A 20,095-nucleotide genomic window follows, 5' to 3' on the forward strand; every position below is an offset into this window, starting at 1 on the left:
ACAGACACTGAGGGGCTGGGGGGTATCAGGGGCACAGCACCCCTCGCCAGAGCCAGCTCTGACCCACGCCCTACCACACATTCCGAGCTTCCCGAGATGCCCTGAAACAGACTGCTTTCCCACTCTTTTACAGCCGGCCACGGGTGACCGTGTGATCTGGGAAACAAAGGGACAAGGCGGTGGCCAGAAGATCTCTCCCAGTAAGGCAGGAGCTGCTGCAGGAGCTCCAGCGGCCGATGAGAGGCGCTGGCGGGCTGGGTCAGCTCGGGCGGCTCCTCCTGCTGCCCGGGGCTCGGCTGGGGTGGAGCGGAGCGCTCTGCGGGCTCCAGCGCCGGCTGCCCCAGCCCGGGAACCCGCTCGCTTGGCGAAATTCACTCGGAAGCTGCTTGTGATGGCGAAATGCAATTTTTCTGAGTGGATACTGTTGCAAGCCCAGAAAAACAAACAAAAAAAAAACCCCTAAAATGCCCAACAGGCAAAAAGCCAACTGCCCAAAACAAGCCCCCTGAAGCAGAGCCTGCGCCTGCAGCAGCACTGCCAGGCACAAGCGCAGGCTGGCTCAGGTGCCCCAGCCTTGTAAAGGGACCTGGGGACCGGCAGCTCCCAGCTGCCCTAAAATGCCAGATCTTGGAATCTGCTGGGTCTGAGAAAGACAGTAACAAGTTTGGGGCTGAGACAGATATGGAATATAATAACACTCTGTGTTACCCACCACAAGCATTTAGCCTGAACTCAGTTCTCAGAATCTCTTCAAATAGATTCATAACAAACATAAGTTATCCTGATCATGAGCTTATGCAAAAGAAAGATTCAATCCTTTATGAAGAACGATTAAAACCAAAACTCCTTTTTGTCACATTTTAGTAGACTTACAATTCTGTAAGTTTTACAACTAAGATCATAACCATAATCATATATCAGAAAATGCCTAATACATTTTTCTCTTGTAAGAACTTAAGGTTAGTGTCGTATTAGTTGGCAAATTTTCAGTTCTTTCCTTTTTCTGATTATCATGATCTTCTAGGATAGGTTTAGCTATGGATTTTAATTTTTCCCAGTCTCTGCTAGAAACAGAATGTAGAGATGACACATACTACTACAGGGGCAGTGACACTGACTAAAGAAGAATCAAATTATGTGCAAAAAAGCCAAAATAATTGTTTGTTTTACAGGAAATAAAACTAAAGCAAATTTTTGTCAATAAAACTTTATTATTTGAACAGAGGATGAATTTTCTCATAACTGTACCATAAATTTGTTAATATATTAGTATGATAAACTTACAGCCATGTTCCTTAGTAAACTTAATAGGCTAGACTAGATGAACAATTTGAGATTTTATCTTCCCATTATCCTAATAATGAAATAATATGTTTTGCGAGCCACCCATGCTGTGAAAATTAAGTAAGATCTTGTCCACAGGTTACATTTAAGGAAATTACATTGCAATAAATTTAAAATACTAATGAGTGTTGTTTCAATCTAAAAATACAACTGTTAAAGACTTTCTTAGATAAAACAAGAATCAATTGCCTCTATAAGACACAAGGACAGGCCATGTTTTTCTAATGTAATTTTTATTGGCCTTGTGAGTTAACAATCACATATGTTTTTGTAAGTCCAGTATTAATTTTTTAAATAAGATGGTAGGAAAGGTATAAGATACATATTCAACTGGTACAACTTACAAATAGCTATGCAAGTTTGAGAGATTTGGGCAAGAATTGCCTGTTTGGGGCTTTCCATATGAGAAAGAAGACATTTTGCTGAAAAGACATTTGCCATTTGCTTGTCTCTGCCAAGCCACAGGAGCTGTGGTTAGGAAGGTTTTCCTTGTTAGCGTACTTAAATAGAGTAGTAATAAACTTGTAAAAACAAGTTGCTTGCTTGTAAAAACAACTTGTTGCTTGCTTTGTAAAAAGAATAACACTGCTGAAAAAATCCATCATAACTTTTATGTGACAGGTCAAAAGGATGAATCTCACAAAAGAACAGTTAATTGACTGTTTTCTTCTTATGTGAAAGAATTGGGTGTCTCCAAATTAAATGTGGACAACTGCCTAAACACAGGAAAGGCTGCCTTTGAAATACTTTGTACAGGAATATATTTGGAAAACTGCCTCTCTGGAACAAGGAATATTAGGAGGGTATTCTTTATTATTTTTTTTAAAGTCATGAGTCACAGTATATTAAAAAAAATAAAAGAGAGATGGAAGAGAAAGCTAAAAGCCTAAATGAATCCATCAGTCTAAAGGACCACTTCTGCAAATGTCCATGGTTAACTTTATGCACTTACTTTGTCTTGGACTTTCATATTTGAAAAATTCTCATTCCAGAACAAACATAATGCAAAATGGCCAAGCTATTTGCATGCCCTGGACAATCTGCATGCTATGACTACACAGAATCTCTGCACAATTTTAGTATTAGTGATGCATTTCTTTCTCAGAGTTTTTTCCTCAGTCATGATTAATCTTAGTAAACTGAGCTGTTGCAATAGTGTATTTGTTCTGTGAAACACCTAATGAGCACAAGAGGGGCAGTATAAAATAATAATAATGAATCAAAAGTACTAGCATTTACTTTTGGCTTAGTAAAACCGTCTGATAAATTATTCCCTTCAGTGTTTCTCTGTTATTGCAACACAGTACCTTGAAAGTGATATATTGGCACAAGCCATTGTGTTCTACCACAGTGCAATTAGGAGGTCCATTTAAACAGCTTTATCATATGCACACATAGCTTGATTAATTTTCTAATCAAATGTTCCAGGAAATCATTAACCATGACATTAAACACTGTTCTGCTAATTATACTCTCCACAAAGAATTCCAATATAAATTTACAAAACATCTATAGAAAGGTGCCAAAGGATGAAACAGTTTAACTTATACAAATAATTTCGGCATCTACTCTGCGTGGCCCCACAGCTCCTCGCCCTGCAAAGGCTGAGTCTGGGGCTGAATTCTGCTCTGTTTCACCAGAACTCTGTGTACTGGCAGATGTTACATTTTGTAGGTCACTGCCTGTGTAAGTCATGGTGAAGGACTGAATGAAAAGAAATTCTTCTGTTTAGGAAATACTCTAGAGGTATAAATGCTGAGTATTAGCATTTTCTTAATGATGCCTAACACTGAGATTTGGAAATAGATTTTCTTCTACATAAGTCTCCAGTTTGCATCATTATTCTAACTACTCTTAATTTAAAATAAAGATAAATGCAAGGTATTGATTGTAGTAATGAGAATTCAATTGCCTTGTAAACCATATGCAATTTGCTAGTTTACAGCATAATGAAATCTCTATTTATGTATTTCTCCGTAAACCACAGTGTCTTGCAGGTCTTTCAGTGATGGAAAACAACAGATTGCATTGAACAAATGCAGACTGTAGGTACACCTGTTCTTTTGGCCTTGGCAGAACAGTTAGCAGCTCCTCCACACAGACTGTGTCCATCACAAAACAGAAACTCAGCCGCAGGAGGATGATGGAAACACTGCCACTGCTTTGGATAGGTACTGTGTCTCTTCTGTGTCATTCCACCTTCTTAACCCAATACTTCCAGGCTGGTATAAAAGTAAAAGGAGAAGTATTAATAATAGATAATATATATAGGTATGTATGTATATCTCTGTATGTATTGCTCTCTACAGCTACCAGAGAAGAGGTTCTCATGGAAGTGGGGGCCAGTCTATACTGTGACTGCAGGGACAGGACCAGAGGAAATGGCCTAAAACTGAGACAGGGGAGATTCAGATCTGTGGAGGGATGGAATGTAGGAGAATAGTGCAGAAGGCAATCTCACCCCTGAGGAGTTGCAGCTGCACTAATCACCAAAGGTTAGGAAACAGGCCTGCCCCTAATAGGCCACAGCTGTGTCCAGTAAGAAGAAGAGTGCTACAAAAGCGTGGGTGAGGAGTTGTTGGAGTTTGTTTGTTGTGCTGTGAAGGGAGTGGGGGGTTTGTGGCTGTAGTGAGAAGAAGAAGGAGTCAATGCTGTGAGGAGGTGCCCATGAGAAACCACCAAGAAGGTATGGGACTTTTACAATACGATGACAACACAGATCAGGCATTAGAAAATTATTTTCACTGTTCAGATGGGCAAGTGTTGAAATAGGTTGCTTGGGGAGGTGATGGAGTCCCCGTCCCTGGGGGTGTTTTAAGAGGTGGTTTGGATTTTTGGACTGGATGATTGTAAAGGTCTCTTCCAAACTCGATGATTCTACGATTCTGTATAATAATGTATATTTACATATAAAAGTCAGTGTTCTAATGATATAAAAAGGTTATATAGAAATAGGTGAACCATTTTTCACCTGTTAAACAGCGGCTTGAGGTAAGGAATCAGAATTTTTAACAAAGCCACTTGTTGGCAATCGGCATCCTAGGCCAAAGAGGTGAGGAGCCCGCCCCGTGATCAGATCCCGAGCATTCAGGCTGCAGAGAAGACAGGATTTGCACGATGAGGACACTAGCTCTCCCCTCCGCCGTGTGTCCGTGCGCGCACCCCGGAGGCGCCGTTACCGCACCCGGCGGGCCGCTCCCGTTCCCGGCGGGGCGGGGCCCGGCGCGAGTGGCTGACTCACCGCGCACGGGCGCAGCTCCCGCCAACCGGGAGGCGCCGCCGCGGGCGCGGATTGGCCGGGGCGGGCGGGCGGGGGCGGGGCCGGCGGTGGCGGGACGGTTCGGACGGCGCGGACGTTGCCGCGCTCCGCCAGCCGCGGCCGTTGGGAGCACGCGGCGCGGGCGTGGCGGGATTAGAGCTTCTCCCCGCTAAATCCTGCGCTGCGCTGAGGCCGCGGCTTTAGCGCTCAGCCCCGCTCCTCCCCCCGCGGCGCCCTGCTGGCCGAGCCCAGCTAAGCCGCGCTAATCGCGGGCGCCCAGCTCGGCCGGGGCCGCCGGGCCTGGGCCCGATCGCGGGCGGCGCTCCCCCCTGCCCATGTCCCTTCCTCGCTCGTGCGCGGCCATGGAGCCTCCGCGGCCGCGCTACTGCGCCCCGTCCCCGCCGCCGGGTCGCGGCGGGCGGGAGAACAAGGGGCTCCGTCCCCGGAAGGGCCCGCCGGGCACCGGGAGCGCCGGGGGCCCCGAGGAGGCGGCGGACAGCAGGAAGCCCAAATTCGTAAGTACGAGCCGGTGCCGCGGCAGGGGTGCCCGGGGAGTGGGGCCTGGCTGGCCTGTGCCCAGGGGGCCCGGCCGGGCGGGCGGTGACAGCCCCGTGTCCGTCCCCGCCGGGGCCAGTCAGTGCCCTGGGCCCGCCGAGACCGGGCAGAGTGGGAGTACGTGGCACAGTCGAGTTCAGCTGGGCTTCCAAGGCTGATCCCGCCTAGTCCAGCTCGCCTCTTGCTCGCCCCTGTGAAAGGGTGCAAGAAGTTTTCAGTTCTCTCCCGAGAACCTCATCGCAAAGGTTCATTGCCTTTGCTTGCTGCGTGACAGCTCTGGTTGCAAGGGGAATAGAACAGATTTCCAGCTCTTAAACGGTGTTACTTCTAATAGGATGTGGAGTTTGGTTTGTTGTGGTTCTTTTTTTTTTTTTTTTTTTTTTTTTACTTGAGTGATATAAACTCTACAGTGTAAAAGCTGTCTTTGAATTTAAAGGACTTAGTGAAGTTCTCTTCCATAGGCCCGCTTTTACAAGCTTTTGGCTAGCACATCAAGAAACTGGGAAACTCAAGGTGGCTTGTCATGAGATAATGTGTCTGCAAGATGTGCTCTAACCAAAGCGTACCCAGAAATAACCAGTTTTTGTTTGGACATGATGAAAATTCCAAGCATTAGAGTTGGGACCAACGTATATTCTACAGGCCTTGTATCCACACAATCAATTGGGTTGGAAAACACCTCTGAAATCATCAAATCTAATCTGACCACCACCATGTCAACTTGACCGTGGCACCAAGTGCTGTGTTGAGTCTTTCCTTAAACACTTTCAGGGATGGTGACTCCACCACCTCCCAGGGTAGCCCATTCCAATGTCTCATCACCCTTTCTGTGAAGAAATTCCTCATTATGTCCAGCCTAAACATCCTGCGGTGTAGTTTGAGACTGTCCTCTTATCCTGTCGCTGGTTGCCAGGGAGAAGGGGCTGAACCCATCTGGATACAATCTCCTTTCAGGGAGTATCTGCCGCATGCAGAGGAAATGCACCCTGTGCTCATATTCAGGTGATGCATGTTGAGCTTTGTTCAGCTGTCCCTGATCCCACCTGCTCTAAACTGTATTTGTTACAAATAATTACAAAAGAGATACCATAACGTTTATATTAGACTCTTGATTCTAAGGTGTATTTATGAAGTGTTCAGTACTTGAGTGCCTGGCACTTGTGCACAGGTTCAAAAAAGTTAGCCAATAAGCGGTATCAAACAGGCTGGCCAGACCCATTCTGGAGGGTCACAGCGTGCTCCTGGAATATTCCTGTTTGCTGCAATCTTTTTGTATTGTGGCTGCAGAGACTGCTGTTTGAACCATGTCCCTGTGCCGTTTTCTGTATGTGAGAATGGGCATAATTGAAACTGACCAAGAGCTACACGGGCATAAATGAAACTGACCGAGAGCTTCATGGTTATAAATGAAGCTGACCAAGAGCTATTTGCTTGGCTTCCTAAGTGGCTGTGTATCTATCCACTGGGGACACACGTGTTTTAGTCAGGAAGGTGACGTGGCCCCTCACTTGATGAGGCTTTCAAAAGGGCTCATGATTGTTCTTGTGTTCTGAGTTAGAAATAGCAGCAAGATATTCTCAAGAGGTCAAAACATCAAAAGAGACTTTACTGGCAACCTCAGACAATCAAAGATCTTTGGCAAAAGGTTTAGTGCAACATTCAATCAACATAAAATTCATCTCTAAGCATTAACTTGGCCCATTCGACTTGGCAGACTTTAAGCCCTTTTAAGTTACTCAGAAATTCTAAGAAGTGGGAATTAGAAGAAAAAGGAGAGGAAGACAAAAAAAGATATAAAAAAGGACACACATAGCTACCAGCTGCTGGGTTCCAGCAGTGCTCAGCTGACAGAAGTTCCAAGAGGAGATAGGGTGAAGACATGTGCTTGCCTTGTGTTCACCTTTAAATACCCCTTGGCCTTCTGGGGCCCCTCCCCCAGGTGGGACTTCTGTTTGTTTGGCTGCTCAGGAGCTGGGTGAGGGGCTCCAGAGGCCAGGTGTGGAGCATTGCCTCCTCTGTGCCAGGGACTGGCAGCCGCTGTGGGGCTGGGGTACTCCAGGAGTGGGGTGTGTGTGCAGAGCAGGGCATCCCCTTGCCAAGGCAAGGCCCAACCAGCCCCTTGCCCCCCACACACATATACCTCAAAGTGTCTCGTGACACCAGATCTTCCTAGTCTCTCAAAATATGCTTTAGTATATGATCTGCGAGGAGAAACCTGTGTGGTCTGGCCACTGTAAAAGATTGGATGGTGTTGTTGCTGTATGAGTTGAGAGTTGGATTATTCCTTTTGTGAGAGTCATGGATTTTTGTGTGTTTGTGACTGACAAGCGCTCTGGGTCAAGAGAGTTAAAGTACTACTAGTACTTTAACTGCCAAGTTCTTATGCAGATATCACAATGGTTTTCATTTTTTCCTATAATTATGTGCTAAAACAGAAGTAGTGTATTGCCATCATGTTCAGTTTTGCTAATCATGTGTTAAAAGGGCAGTGCAATAGTTTCTATGGAGAAGAACATGGATAGATATGTGATAAAAGCCATTGAGACTTTTTTCTTAGATGACATTTCATCTTTTCAGTGAAAGCAGGCCTTTTCTCTGGTGCAGGTGAGTTGGGTATATATGTCTAGGACTCCCAGGCTGTGCAAGGGTGATTTTGATAATGTTTCAATATAGGTATCAGCTGGCTATTTTTTTAAGGTCATGGTGTTGAGGTCACAGCTACAGAAAATAAAGGAGGTTGAATTTGGGGTTCTGACTCAGGTTTGTAGGGTATATAATAATCTTGTAGGTAGGTGTGAATTTTGATAATTTTTTTTTGCCTCTTCCTGTTCCCCTGCCCAGTTTCTTTTTAAGCAGGGATAGATGAGAATGCCCTTAATTCATGAGAATGCTTTGTCAAGCTGCAATTTTCAAAAGCACCATAGTTCTAATGATAGTCCTATTTTCATCTTTAAATAATGTCTTAAAGCAAAGATTTTATCCTTGGATGTTGATAGGGACTGCAGAATTATGGATTGAACATGGATTGTATTCTAGGTGTGCCATAAACTCACTGGCTGACCTTATTGCTCTCTACAGCTGCCTGGAAGGAGTCTGTAGTGAGGTGGAGGTCAGTGACCTCTCCTTAGTAACAAGTGACAGAACAAGAGGAAAGGGCCTCAAGTTGGACCAGAGTAGGTTTAGATTGGGTATTAAGTAAACTTTCTTCACTGAAAGGGTGGCCAGGCACTGGAAGAGGCTGCCCAGAGAAGCGGTTGGGTCACCATCTCATAAGGTGTTGCAAAGATGCATAGATAGTGATGAACTTGGCAGTGTTTGGTTTATGGTTGGGACTTGATCTTAGAGATATTTTCCAACTTGTCTTCTTTGCATCTAACTCTTTCTGTAATACATCTTCAATGTAATTTTAATAGTTAAATTAGTTTTGTGTCCGAATGTGTAAAGCCTGACTCTCATGCCTTTGGGCTCTCTGTAATCCAGTTTTAGATTTAGCTTATGCCCTTTTCTCTGTTTGGGGTATTTAGAGTACCATACCTCATGTTACCTCCGTTTTATTTCTATCTGTGTACATTTGTCAGATTAAAGTAGCTGTTAGATTTATTGACCTCAAGTAATACAGATTATGTGAATGTAATATTTCTCAGTGTTCAAGGCTTGAAAATAAGTTCCAGGTTGGACCCTTCCAGTCAATGCAACATATTGATCTGTCATAGCAGATATGCTAATCTGGAAAATAATTTGATTCCCTGACAAACCTTGAGGTAAAATTGGATTGCTTATTGACAAAGGTGACATCATTAACATGCATCTCGGTTTTTTTCTCCCTTCTAAAGAAAATTCTTTTTTTAAGTGAGGAAAATACAGTTTTTTAAAATGCATATGAGGGATGGAGGGGGGAGAAAGAGGCATTGGAATCAGCCACTATAACTGTTTAGCCCTGTCAAATGAGGCCTTGATGGACTCTTTTTGAATAAACTTCTCAAAAGAAGTGAATGAGTTTCAAGTCTCAGTTGTCTTGGTTCTTTTGCAGAATAATTTTAGATACTTTTTTTGGAAGAGTGATGGTTCATTTTGAGGCACATACCAGCATGACTTTGTTCAACAGGTCCAAGTTTTTAGAGGAGTGGGACTTCTAAAAGGGTAAAAGAATTTCTGTGGTACTGTGGTATACTTCAGCTTATTGAAAGCTCATCCCTAAACCCCTTGTCGTTTAGGATCTTGTGAAAAGAGGAAATCTACAGAAGGATGGCAGATATTTAACCTGTTCTCTATGTATACATTGATTGAGCAAGAAACTTCTGAAATCTGCTAGGGCAAGGTGGGGCAAAAAGCAATTGTTTGCCACTTGCTCTCCTTTATTTCCCCCCTTCCCCCACCTTAGTAATGTTTGAAAAACATTACAGTGCATGCTGTATTATGTGACTTCCAACTGCACTTTACAAATGCTACTTGTAGACAGTGGTCCTCAAGAGATCAACTTCAATTTTTTAGCTCAAATTAGAGGTGTTTCTATTAATTTCAGTCTAGTGTTGACCTGACTTCAGTGCCTTTCAGGTTATGTTTTTGATTAAGTTCTTTATGAAATATATGAGTCAAGAAGGGTTTGTTTACACCAATCTGTTAAAAATAGACAAATTAACAGTTGCATTTAACAGTGTCTATAAATCAAAGAAAGATGTAGTTAAGAGGGAAAGCACTTCCATTTCTCTGGCATAGAGTAGAAAGGTAAGACCAATCTGTGTCAATATCTTTAATTACAAAGTGACTGAATTATTGCTGCAGTTATGCTGCAGTGTAAGACCTTGAATCTAAATTAGTCTTTTAAAGAAATGATTGCTGAACAGATGTTACCTAAAACACTTTATCGCAGCTTTGTAAAATTGTAAATTCTTCATGCTGTTATTTTTGTTGGCATGAATTAACACTGTGGGTTATGATACTAAATTTTAGTGCTGTGTTATAGCACTTTGTTATATGATCTTACCTGTAAGCACCAATTTTGAGTTTAACTCATCAATGCCTAAAGAATATCACTGTGTAGAACCTGTCATGTTAAGGTAGTTTTGCTCCTGATTGCTTTTCAGACTGCTTTTCAAGCAGCAGAGACAGAGTGTGTGATAAAGCCATTATCTAAATGCTGAAGTAGTATATTGGAAATTAAAAGCAAGAAATGGTGTGCAGTTTGTAAATTGCATTTTCAGACTGAGGTAGCAAAATTACTGAGGGAATATTGTTACAAAGGAGACCCTAAAGTGATAGCATTTTCTGTAATCATCCCATTAACTTTTCTCTGAGTCTACAGGTTTTCTTCAGTCCTTGATTTGGTCTTCTACTTGTGTTTCTGCTGGAGAATATCCTTTGGGGAAAAAAAACCAGCTAGTGTTGAATCTCTTTTTGGTGATAATATTAATGGCAATGCATTCTTGCTCACTTAAAATTTACAAAGATGCAGAGGGTTGTGATTATATGAACATCCTAGTCTTCATTTGTCTGGTTTCAGTGTTCATATTTTGTTGGTCTTTCTGTTATAGTAGCAATGCCCATCCCTGCCAGGCATGATCTGAGTTTCAGTACCAAACAATCTGTGTATTTAAACTATATGCTTACATTCAGAAAGTTAGATGAGCAGCATCACTTTGTGCTTGTGCCCCGGTGAAAAGACCACTTGTGGAGAATGTAGATGCTGCTCCTTTTGGTGGAGTGCTAAAACTCTTAGATGATACAGACTATACTCAGTATTGTACTAGGCTGGTCTTCACTGGTTCCGGCCCACACTGCCCTGTAGTGTTGGTGGAAAAGCTGAAGACATGGGATCAGAGTCCAACGTGAGATGTCATTATCCTGAATTCTGATCCTGTTTCCTTGAACTGCTTGTACCACATCTAGAGAGAATTTTGTCCATAAATATGCATATGTAAAGGCAGGGAAATAGATGTAATGACACAAAAGATCGGACTAGTACTGTTGATCCAATTAAGTAGGATTTGTCATTGCTTTGCTTCACTGTCTCTACCTGGATTTGACTGCGGTAATTATATAGGCAATCCCTCAAGTTATTACATTCTATCTGGCAGATGAACTTCAAGTATGTACTGCTGTTTGGATGTGCAATATAAGATCATCATCATCTTGTATGTTGATACCTGGGCAACAAGATAATGTTGCCCCATCACCCTCCCTGGTTTGCCCCTCCTCCCTTCCTTGCTTTTGATGCCGAGGCTTTTTGTGCAAAAAGCTGTAGCTATGCGGAAAGAAGTAGTTACTTTGTAACAGGTTGTGTGAACGAAGCATTTTTTAGGAATCAGCAGATTTAGCAGAACAAGCTAACTGCAAAAAGCTAACCACTGGCTGTTTGAGCAGACAAGCTTATAGAGCATGTGCAGAGACAGAGGTGAAAAGTTCACACCCGAGGAAGACTTCTGAGCCTTCATCCAAAACGACCACCAGGAGGCTGATGACCACCTTGTTCAGAAACCACGTATGTGCTACAAGAGCTTATGTAATCATTAGAAAATATGGAATTAGAAATTAGAATATGATAATTAGAATATATGTAATTAGAAAATATGTTACAATGTGAAGGTTAGGAAAGTATAATATGTGCATTAAGTAGAAAAAGTATAAAAGCTTATACTGTGTGAAGAATGGAAGAGTGAGTTTGTGGTGGAGCTGTCCCACTCATTCCTGGCGCTGAATAAAAAAATACCTGCTCCGTAGGCCTTATTCTGTGAAGTACAGTTTTCTTGCTTAGTTTTCAGGCATAAGTATGACAATAAGATTCTTTACTGTGGATGTATATGAAGCTTATAGTGTTTGGCTTCTTTTAGCTGGATGGTGTGAAAGTTGCCTCACACCTGTCTTCATCATGTGTGACCTTTTCAAGAGGCACAGTACTCTTTCTGTCTCCAGAGCAGTCATCTTGTTGCTGTGCTTGTGTTGTGGAACTCAGCCCTTGTATCCTGCTGTACCTTTCAGCTTCTGTTTAAGACTCTCACTATCTTTGGAGTTTTGCCAGCTCATCAAGAACACAGTATCACATGGTGCATGTGTGTGTATATCCTCTGTCTTATGACACTGGTTATTTAACAGTATGCCTGAGGGACATCATCTCCCATAAGGGCTAATTCTGTCAGATTGCTTGCTTTCTTCAAAAATGATTTACCCGTGTATTTCTTTCTCATTGGACTTAGCTTCAAGAGAACTGCTTCTACTCAATTGCAAAACAAAATGACCTCTTCCTCTATGTCCTAGACTAAAAACTAAGGTACACTGAGGAGTGCAATTTTAAAATTTAGCTTATAAAAGTGTTGTATATCTGAAGACTAAGCAATGGTGTTACTTCTGCTTTTCTAACTGTAGGTGCAGCTGACAAATCTCTCCTTCTGAACTGTCCTGAGTAACTCTTTAATCTCGTAGTGCTTTCATATATCTCTGACTAGAAAACACAATGTCAGCATATTTAAAATATTGATAATTTGTCTTTCAGTTTTGCATATCTACTTTCTACATGACAGAGAAGAGACAGACTGGAGTAACACTTGTACATAGCTCCTATGCCTTCAAATCAATAACTTTGTTATTGTGGAGTAGTTCATGGAAGGCTCAGAATAGCATAGAAATATTTTCATCCATTGTAGCATTGAAGTAGTATTCTGTAAAATTACTTAATGTTTTTGGCAGTGACTGAATATTATAGGAATATTACTTAAGTCACATTTATTTACTTGCAGGCCTGTGTTTAAGGCAACCTGTTCACTTGAGCAGAATGTCTTTTGTGAGCTGATATATCTGAGCCTGAAAATAGAAATATGTCCCTGTGGTAATAAAGCACTCCAGCCTCTACCTGGTATTTACCTGACTCCTAGTCTAGTTATTTGTACCCTTACTAGAAATATGTTTTCTTCGGCTGTCAAGAGTAAAAATATTCTCTTGTTCTTGAGCCACAGCACTCCTCTATATGCAATGCCATTAAAAGATCCAGTGTGGTGTGTTTCTTTGTTGTGGTTTTTGTTGTTAAGACCACATGCAATGTTCCACGTATCTGTATCCTTGAATGCTGTAGGAGACCAGTAAAGCTGTCAATTGATTTTACCTTTCACAGCCTTCTCAGAAGAAAAGGACTAGGTGAGGGAGTGGGGAAAAAGAGATCCCCAGTTCTGTTTTAACCAGCCCCTCTGACTGAGAAGCATTATAACATAAAGTTTACTAAATAAGTATTTAGAGATGTCTTACATCAAGTCGTTCAGCCTTTTGAATTCTGAAAGAGCTGAACATTAGGGTGTAGTTTGCATGGCATTTCTTCTCCTCTGTAAAGTCTCTAAATATGTCACCAGTGTTGATATTTGATGCTAGTTGAGTAGATTCTTACTTAAGAACCTGCTTTTTGCGCTTGCCTTCAAACTAGGCTCCACAACTTTTTATGAAAGAAATGCTGATATTTTTAGACTTCTGTACTCTAGGTGTCCAGTAAGATGTAGACTTTGAGAGGAGGCTCATATCTGTATGTTGAATTTGTTATACTGTTTTGGTGCCCTTACTTGTTTGTGTGGTAGTCTTTTTTCACTAATTACTCAGATGATTTGGGTCAGTGAGGTGTTCTGATACACAAAATGGAAAGATTTTCACTCGTTACCATATTAAATTACACTGCTGGATTTCATTACTTAAATGAAAAATAAAATACTGGCTTGAACAATCCCACTAACTTCTGTCTTTTTCAAAGAACAAAACCTGAATCTGAAATTGCCTGGTTACCTGCAAGATGATGGTGTCTTGTATGGAGCAATTTCAAAACACCCAACATCTGTTCTTAAGTGGAAATGAACCTGATGTTGTTGCTTTCCTGTGTACATGAGTTTGACATGAATCTTGAATTTCCACTCAAAGCATAGAATGCAGGTGGTTTTCATTCTAAGCAGATTATGTAATCTCCTGCCATGCTAGAGGAGCTCCACGATGGTATTTGTGCATTGCTTAAGGCTTAGTGATTTAAGTCATCTGTATGAAAAAGGAATAAATTTTCATGTTCTTCTCTACCTAGTTGCACTGTCAGACCATATGTTAGTGTTTTCTCTTGCAGTTTTGCTCACTTAAGGATAGAAGTAATATACCAAACCTTGGTAAATGAAAAGTCATGAGCTTTTGCAAATGACACCAGTTAACACTTTTACTGTCTTTGCAGATAATTAGCAGAATGGGAAAAACAAGTGATAAACCCCAGTTCTATAGCAGTGTGTGATGCAAAAGTCTGATCTACCCCTGTGGCAGGAGAGCACCATTGAGAAGACTGGGATACAGATCTTCAGTCTCCTGGTTGAATTGGAATAGTTCTTATTTATTTCAAATCCTCACCTATTAGAACGTGGAATGGAATTATAGTAAAGGTTCAGTAGTGACCTAGCACCTTTTTAAGCTTTTTTTTTTTGTTTGTAGAACGTAGTGTGTCACTGAATACTGTGTTTCTTTGCACCTTATTTGTCTTTTATTTTTAACTCCATAACCATTCATCAGACATTTCTTCCTCAGTTTCTTGACACTTTTCAGACTAGACCTATTGTGACTTAACACATATTGTTCTTTAATTCTGAGGGGTGAGCCAGAGAAGGTATCAGAAGTAATGGTCACAATCATAGAACGATTAAAGTTGAAAGCCTCTGAGATCATCGTCATTAACCTAGCACCACTACTTTTGCTGCCAAACTCAAGTGTTACGTCTCTGTCTGCCTTTTGACCACTTCCAGGGATGTTGATTCCACATTTCCCTGGGCAGCCTGCTTCAATGCCTGACTACCCTTTCAGTGAATAATTTTTTCCTAATATCTTAGCTAATCTCCAGTGGTTTACCTTGACGCCATTTTCTCTTGTTCTATTGTGTGTTAGCTGAGGGAAGAGACTGACCCTTACCTTGCTAAAACCTCCTTTCAGGTTGTAGTCAATTATTGTTGTCTTGGTGAAGAGTTTCCAAATCTGTCAATTAGGAAATAGTTGTTGACAGTTGCTGTAGCTGTGGCCAAGCTGTGTACACTAGGCAGGGAGGGGAATCTAAGAGAAGGGTAAGAGTCTACCTCAGTAAGTATCTGACTTCACATTCTTGACATTTTCCTGCTTAGTCGGTTCTCAGCCTCCTCATAAAAATGTTACCTGGGATCCCTGCAATACTGACTCATCCGTTGCCAATGTTCTGTGCTGCTCTTTGATTTTGTGTAAGAGCTGTACATCCTGACACTTGCTGTGTTTGTAAATATGCAGTGGAGAGCAAATATTGGTTCAGAAACTACTGTTTTGAGTGATCTATAGGTTTTATTGGATGCTGCTATTATTAAATGCTTAGTTCAGTTTCTGCTCACAAGTTCATGTTCTGCTCGTGTTGCTCACATTACACAGAAGTATTACTTGAGACTTTTCAACAGTGTGAGTAGTTTGAGTGTTGCAGCTTGATGGATAGTTTTGAACTCTTGAGGAGCTCTGTGTTCTTCTATTGAATTTGAAATCTCTGGATGATTTGTTGTCAGTGTCCCCACAGCCATCTTGAGAGGACGCATGTCTTGTATCTGAATTTTGAATGTGCAGGTCGTCTGTATATTTAGCTATAAAGCATAATTTAGTTATGAAATATCATAAAACGCAACTTCTTTCAAGCTGTGTTTGGTTCACAGTCTTCTGATATTCTGTTGGAGGATCAAATCGAAGTTTTTTAAAATCTGTATAACTTGCTGTGCCATGTAAACCAGCAAGGTACAACTTGCCAAGAAACTTAGTTCATTTCAGGCCTCAGGATTCGACACTATATAACTTGCATGCGATTTTGAATTAAAGTAACTATAACTAGGCTTATTTTTTTTTTTTTTACGGAACAATTTTGATGTGACTGCTTTCCTGTTTGATTTACAGCACTTAAATATCAAGACACTGACAGATGATGTGGTAAGACAACTTCAGTTTTGCTTTGGCTGGGCTAAGCAAATAACCTTACTGCTAATGCAATAAAAATAACCTTACTAATACAGGAAACTATCTTAACTTTGAGGATAATTTAGTTAATTGGCAAAGTCTCACTGCACTGGTAATTAGCTGTAACATAATCAGTATGAGTAGCAAAAATGTATGGATGGCTTTGAAGTATGCTCTAATCACAGCTAAATGAGCCTGACACAGGTAATTGTGCCAATCTACATGCAGTATAGTTAAGATATCTGTGATTGCATGTTTAATATCAAAGTTACTTAGGCTGCATGGCTAGCTTAAAATAACATGTTTAACAAAGTAACATTTGCTTGTGAAACTCATTATTGCTTGCTCAAACCACCTTAAGTATATTCAGTGTCATGTTTAATGCTGTTTCTCAAATTTGATCAGAGATGAGTTCTGTATCTAACCACAAACCAGATTTTTTTCTTGCTCTTGAAGTTACCTATTTCACTTCCTGCACTATTCTTTTGTGCATAATATTTTTTTCTTAAAATACATAATTTTACAATGCCTTTGAATTTGCCTAGGAAGTAATGTTTTGTCATCACCTGAAGATCAGCTGTTATGACTTCAGTGCTATGTAGAGTTCTTGCTAAAGTACTTCTGTGTGTAGCTAGGAGCTGAAGTGCAGAGAGATTTATGTCTGTCAGTCTTAGTTTTACTTAAATCATCTGTTTCTATTTCTTTAGCAGAATTTCATTGGATGGAAATTATGATTAAGAAAATTTGAGTTTGATTGGCTGATAATACAAGTTTGATTGTATAAACTTGTGTTTATCTTGGAAGGCTAAGAAAATACTATCAGCTTTCTGAAAGCAAAAGTATTTTTTGGTAACTAGAAAACAAGTTTCGAATAGTGTCATGTAAGTGTTGTAGTCGGGATACATGAGATCTTGCTGGTTGTTTTTGTGAGGTGCATTTTTTTCCTTTTAAAGAGGCTAGACTGCTGCATTTTTGCATTTTACAAAGCTTATTGGACTTGTCCAGCTTGTAATCCTAGCCTCAAAAAATTGGCAGGTTTTTTGTTCATTTTGGGAATAAGAACAAAAAGTCTGTCATCTCTGTAGTAACCAAACTTTTCCCCAACTCCTTAAATTTCTCAGAGCATGAAAAAGGCCCCTTCACAGAGGAATGAAATCTCATTTGCAGGGTAGTACCAAATTGTTCATATGAATATATGTTTTTGAAAAGGGGAATGACAGCTATTTAGTAAAAGGCTAACAGTGAAATAAATTACAGCACCACAACATTTGAGAACTTTTAAATACACATTAAGGGGGGATATTCTGTTTACTTGCAGCATCATCTTGGAATGAGGGTACGCTTTCAAATGGACACTTTTTATTCCTCTATTTCAGTTTTCTGTTGGTTTAATCTTTCTGTGTGTGATTCTGGGACAAGAACAAAATAAGTAGTAAGAGAAGGTGAAGAAAATGAAGGTTTAAGATAACTTGATTTTGTAGCTTTCAATGAAATAATAGATTTCCTTTCTTCTCATGGGCAATCTCATGGGCAAGTAAGTTAACTTGCATGTTAACTTACTGCTTCATTATGCTTTATGAAATATTTATATTTCTGAACCCATTTCTTATAAATACAGTTGTATTTGTAAGTTGGTTAGTGACCAGGAACTTCTTTTGTTTTTAAATTCAGGTGTGTTAGCAGCATGTTGAGAATCTAAAAATGCAGGCTGTTTTTCAATATCTAAATTGGATTATTTGTGAGATGCTGATGAATTGTCTACTTTTAGTGATAAATCCTCATTAAGTTCAAAAACCTTGGTTTTTACACATGTGCTTCTTTTAGCTTGATTGTTTGCTATCTGCAAAGATGGCAATTGCGTTCTTGTTTCACAGAGGAATGGAAAGCAGGCAGCTGAGATATCAAATTATCTCTCTCAAGTGCTCCATATTCCAACAATCACAGAATCATCAATGTTTGAAGATACCTTCAAGATCATGTAGTTCTACTATCAACATTGCACCACCATAATCACCCCTAAACTATATCAAGTGCCACCTCCAGATGTCTTGTGAGCAGTTCCAGAGATGGTTACTCCATCATGCTCCTGGGCAACTCATTCCAATACCTAACCACTCTACCAGTAATTTTTTTTCCCTAATGTCCAATCTGAACCTCCCTGGGTGCAACTTAAAGCCATTTCTTCCCATCCTTTCACTTGAGATGGCAGAAGAGACCACATTGCACCTTGCTAAGACCTTCTTTCAGGTATTTGTACAGAGCAGTGGGATCCCCCTTGAACCTCTTCTGCTCCAACATAAACATCCCCAGCTCCCTCAGCTGCTCCTCATAGGACTTGCTTTCTAGACCCTTCTTTCACCAGCTGCATTGCCCTTCTCTGGACACACTCCAGCACCTCAATGCCTTTTTTGTAGTGAGGGGCCCAAAACTGAACCAGGATTGGAAGTGAAGCCTCACCAGAGCATCATCAGCGAGATGGTCACTGCCCTGGTCCTGCTGGCCACACTATTTCTAATACAGGCCAGGATGCCATTTGCCTTCTTGGCTACCTAGGCACATGCTGGCTCATGTTCAGCCGCTGTCAACCAGCACCTCCAGGTCCTTTTCTGCTCAGCCATGTTCCAGCCACTCTGACCTCAACCTGTAGCTCTGCAAGGGGCTTTGTGTGACACAGATTGAGGATCTGGCACGTGGATTTATTTGAACATCAGGCTGCTGTCCTCAGTCCATTGATCCAACCGGTCCAGATTCCTCTGCAGAGCCTTCCTGCCTTCCAAGAGATCAACACTTGTCAACCAGTGTGGTGTCATCTGCGCACTAACTGAGAGAGCACTTAACCCCTTAGTCCAGATCACTGATGAAGACATTTGACAGGATGGCCCCAATACTGAGCCTTGGGGAACCTCACTTGTGACCAGATACCAGCTTGATGTGGCACCATTCACTACCACTCCCTGGATTCAGCCATCCAAACAGTTTTTCACCCAGCAAAGAACGTACCTGTCCAAGCCATGAGCAGCCAGTTTCTCTATGAGAATGCTGTGGGAAATGGTGTGAAATGCCTCAGTGAAGTCTAGGGAAGCACCATCCACAGCCTTTTCCTTATCCACTGACTAGGTCAAATGATTATAGAAGGAGATCAGGTTGGTCAAGCAGGACCTGCCTTTCCCAAACCCATGCTGGCTGGGCCTGATGTCCTAATTGTCCTGTACATTCTGTATACTGACACTCAGGATGATCTGTTCCAAGACTTCCCCTGGTACCTAGGTTAGTTTGACAGGCCTGTGGTTCCTTGGATCATCTTTCCAACACTTCTTTTAGGTGGCCTTTATATTTGCTAATTTACAGTCAACTGGGAGTTCTCCAGATAATCAGGACTGCTGGTAAATGGCTGAAAGTAGATTGGTGAGCTCTTTTACCAGCTCCCTCATTATTCTCTGGTACATCCTATCCAGACTCATAGACTTGTGGGTGTTTAACTTGCATAGCAGATCACTATCCATTTCCTCCTGGATTATGGGTGCTTCACTTGGCTTCCTATCCCTAACTTTCATCTCTGGGAGTTGGGTTTGCTGAGCACAACTGGTTTTATTATTAAAGACTGAGGTGAAGAAGGCATTAAATACCTCAGCCTTTTTGTCATCCTTAGACACGACGCTACCATATGCAAGCAGCAAAAAATGGAGACTCTGCATAGCTGTACTTTGCTGTTAATGTATTCGTTGAAACTTTTGTTGTCTGTAACAACAGTGACCAGGTTCCAGTTTGGCTTTGACTCTTCTACTTTTTCACCTTACATAACCTTACAACATCCTTGTAGTCCCCCCAAGTTATCTGACCCTCCTTCCAGAAGTGATACGCTTGTTTTTCCTTTTTCCTCGCCTGAGCCTCGAGTTTCAGCCTAAAGTTCTCTGTTTAGTCAGGCTGGTCTTTTCCTCCGCTGGATTTTCTTATGGCATATGGGGACCCCCTGCTTCTATATCTTTA

General features: G+C 41.4%; 1 protein-coding gene across 5 annotated transcripts in view; it reads left to right on the plus strand.

Moving 5' to 3' along the window:
* Nucleotides 1-3,957: 3,957 nt before the first annotated feature.
* The window catches only part of DIAPH3 (diaphanous related formin 3), a 201,101-nt gene continuing 184,963 nt past the window's right edge, over nt 3,958-20,095 (plus strand). For 3 of the 5 annotated variants that reach the window (XM_064713699.1, XM_064713718.1, XM_064713738.1), the window contains exons 1-2: nt 4,903-5,118; nt 16,049-16,081. In XM_064713699.1, the coding sequence (XP_064569769.1) occupies nt 4,939-5,118; nt 16,049-16,081 (213 nt within the window). In that variant the 5' untranslated portion in view covers nt 4,903-4,938. Of the gene's footprint in view, nt 4,031-4,902; nt 5,119-16,048; nt 16,082-20,095 lie in introns of those variants that run through there. The other 2 variants (XM_064713728.1, XM_064713709.1) reach the window with 2 other exon arrangements.

This window comes from Zonotrichia leucophrys, chromosome 1 (genome assembly GCF_028769735.1).
Source record: "Zonotrichia leucophrys gambelii isolate GWCS_2022_RI chromosome 1, RI_Zleu_2.0, whole genome shotgun sequence".
NCBI classification, from domain to species: Eukaryota; Metazoa; Chordata; class Aves; order Passeriformes; family Passerellidae; genus Zonotrichia; species Zonotrichia leucophrys.